The 3436-nt window shown below is 59.6% G+C and overlaps 1 protein-coding gene across 1 annotated transcript; it reads right to left on the minus strand.

Annotated features, from left to right (window-relative positions):
- Positions 1–49: 49 nt before the first annotated feature.
- Positions 50–3172, minus strand: MAPRE3 (microtubule-associated protein, RP/EB family, member 3). The gene is made up of 6 exons (XM_010002170.1): positions 3050–3172; positions 2828–2973; positions 1554–1755; positions 977–1128; positions 713–865; positions 50–118 (listed from the first exon to the last, which is right to left on the minus strand). Exons 1-6 carry the CDS (start codon positions 3168–3170, stop codon positions 50–52), a joined length of 843 nt encoding a protein of 280 aa, XP_010000472.1. The 5' UTR covers positions 3171–3172.
- Between the last annotated feature and the right edge of the window lie 264 nt (positions 3173–3436).

Genomic DNA, 3436 nt, shown 5'->3' on the forward strand with positions numbered 1-3436 from the left:
GGGGGGTGGGGGCGGAGCAGGGCGGCATGGGGCATGGGACGTGCTGGGGTTAGTACTCGTCCTGGTCCTCTGGCTGTTGCTCCTCCAGCTCATCGTCCTCTGGCGGGGCGAAGCCCTCCTGGCATGGGGGGACACAGGCACCTATTAGCCCAGGGATCCTGGCTGGCTCCTACCTTGTGTCCTGTCCTCCCCAGGAGAAGGGGCTCAGCAAAGCCCAAACCCACTCCAGGGAGTGAATTAATCATCGAGTCCCAGACCGGCTTGGATTGGAGAGACCTTAGCTCATCTAGTCCCACAGGGACACCTCCCACCAGACCAGGTTGCTCCAAGCCCCATCCCAACCTGGCCTTCAACACTTCCAGGGATGCAGCCACAGCTGCTCTGGGCAACCTGGGCCAGGGTCTCATCACCCTCACAGCAAAGAATTTCTTCCTAAAATCTCATCTCAATCTCCCCTCTTGCAGCTTGAAACCGTTCCTCCTTGTCCCATCACTCCCTGCTCTTGTCCAAAGTCCCTCCCCAGCTTTCCTAGAGCCTTTTCAGGTACTGGAAGGTGCTCTAAGGTCTCTCCGGCACCTTCTCCAGGCTGAACAACCCCAAGTCTCAGCCTGAATGAAGAGAAGCAGCTGCAGGGAAGAGGGGTCCCATCCCACAGGAGGCCAGGGAGCAGGTGCGGGTCTGGGGGCACCAGTGGCGGGGTCCTAGTTCTTACCTCCGTAGCGTAAAGGACACTGATGATACCAGTGATGATGGGGCTGTTCTCGTTCTCATGCTCCTGGCAGATCAGCTCGATGTCCCGCAGTTTGCTGAAGTAGAAATCTCGCTCCTTCTCCAGCCCGTCCACCGTCAGCTTCAGGTCCATCAGCTGTAGGGACGCCAGAGCTGTCACCTGGGGCTGGGAGGGGACTGAGGGGAGGGCTCGGCCCCATCCCAAGGGATACGGGCACAGGCAGGAACGGGCAGAAGTCCTGCCTACCTGCTGGTTGAGCTCCAGGATCTGTGCATCAGCCTCAGTGCTCCCATTCCGGGCAGCTGGGGAGTTTTTCCGCAGGATACCGCTGGGGACAGTGCCGAGGCGAGCCGGGTTCGGCGTGTTTTTGGGGCCGGTGGGGGAGGTCCTCTGGGGGACTGGGCAGCACATGGGGACCAAGAGGTCACTGCTGGGCCGGGGGGGCAGGGCAGGGTCCCCCCCGGCGTCGTGCGGGGTGGCAGCGGGCAGGCAAAGCGCTGGGGGCTGAGCCATGGCTGGGGGCTGCCCTGCCTCAGTTTCCCCAGGCAGATCTCACCCGAAGGCCCCTTCTCAGGGGGTGCTCGTTGCCTGGCTAAGTTTTGCCACAGGGTTCCTACACAGGAGCATATCCCAGGGGAGTGGCACTCATGGAGGGGGGATGGACAAACTGAGTACCAAGCGTCCCTGCAGACCCCCCCACGGCAGGCAGGCAGGCAGCAGGGTGCAGGCAGGGACAGGGAGTGGTGGGCGACACATACACACACGGCCACGGGGTGCAGGAGGGCAGTGGGGGTCAGCACTCGCCGGGGGACCCTGACATTACCTGCAGTGCCAATGGGTTTCTTGGGTTTGTTGAAGATGTGATCACCTGGGTTTGGGGGGGGTGCAGCGTCCTGGCCCTGCCGTGCCAGCAGCGGGTTGTACTCCTTCCCGTCATAGTTGGCATCAAAGAACTTCTTGAACCACTGGATGAACTCAAAGTTGTCCTGGAATTTACCTTTCACCAGCCTCTCCACTGCGATGATCTGGGGATGGGGGGCATGGAGGTGTTGGGGAGCTACTCCCACACAGCCCCCCTTGTAAACTAGTCAGGTGGCTTCTGCTAAACCTTTGTCTCAGTTTTTGGGAGTCCCACCACCCACTGCCTTCAGGGTGGGTCTCAGCAAGCTGTTACAATGTCCAGTCTTCCTGGAGGCCGGTGCATGATGAAGGAAGGATATGATGGATCCACTCATGTTCTTTGGAAGTTGTATGTCCAAACCCATGATTAAATCCACCCCTCAGTCCCAGGACCATCTATATGCGCCATCTCTTCCTTGATCATAGAATCATCAATCCCAGACTGGTTTGGATTGGAGAGACCTCAAAGACCACCTAGTCCCAACCCCCTCTCATGGGCAGGCACTCCTTCCATTAGGCCAGGTTGCTCCAAGCACCGTCCACCCTGGCCTCGGACACTTCCAGGGTTAGGGCAGCCACAGCTGTTCTGGGCAGCTTGGGCCAGTGTCTCACCACCCTCACAGCAACCTCCGATCTCACCTTAATCTCCCCTCATGCATCTTGAAACCAATCACTCTTTGCCCTTGTCAAAAAGTCCCTCCCCAGGCATCATGGGCCCACTGAGCTAAGAACAATTGGCCTTTGTGTTCCCAATCTAGATCTATCTGGAACACCTCAGCAGCCCAGTCCACCTAATGGTTGTTTCTATGCTCCCCAGAAGCTGGTTTTCAGGCATCTACATGCCCTACCTTCACCCAAACTGGCATGGGCAGTACCCCATGGACATCCCATGTACACCCCACAGTCAACCCCATGGACATCCTAATGGACAACCCCATGGACACCCCTATGGACATCCCATGGACACCCCATGGACAATCCAAATGAACACCCCCATGGATACCTCCATGAACACCCCAATGGCTACCCCAATGGACAACCCCATGGACAATCCCATGGACACCCCCCAGACAACCCCAACAGACATCCCCACAGACACCCCCATGGATACCTCCATGGACACCCTAATGGATACCCCAATGGATGTACCCATGGACACTCCAACAGGCACCTCCAGGGACACCCCTGTGGACCTACCTTGTCCACCCCCATCTTTTTGAAGGCCGCCTGCAGCACCTTGAAGTTGTGGATATACTCATGCTCCAGTTTAGCCTGGAACTTGACCTTCCGCAGGTGGACGCAGCCAGGAAACAGCATGTCCATGAACTGGCAATAGGCAGCCCCTGCGCCAGACCCGCATGGGGGGGTCAGAGGGGGCGGGCAGACCCCCGCCCCGCCCCCAGCCCCCCCGGCGCCCACCGGAGCAGAGCTGCTCGATCTTGGTGTAGTTGAGCTGCAGGGAGTCATTGACCCAGGCCAGCATGTCGTGGCGGCTCAGGTTCTCGCTGGTCACCGACGTCGAGTACACGTTAACGGCCATGCCCCAGCTGCCAAAGGGAGGGGGGTCACACCGGGATGGCACCCGCTGGGACCCCCACCTTGATGCTGTGCCCCCCACATCAATACTGTGCCCTCCACCTCACTGTTGTGCCCCCTCTAGTGCTCTGCCCCCCACCTCAATGCTGTATCCCCCACCCATCTCCCAGCACCGAGGGACACGGGGGGGGCATTGGGGGGGCACCAGGGTGAGGCAACCACAGTGCAGCCCATGGAGACCCCCCACCCCAGCTGTGCCCCCAGCTGTGG

The sequence above is a fragment of the Chaetura pelagica genome, unplaced genomic scaffold, assembly GCF_000747805.2.
Source record: "Chaetura pelagica isolate M959 unplaced genomic scaffold, ChaPel_1.0 scaffold107, whole genome shotgun sequence".
In the NCBI taxonomy this organism is placed as follows: domain Eukaryota; kingdom Metazoa; phylum Chordata; class Aves; order Apodiformes; family Apodidae; genus Chaetura; species Chaetura pelagica.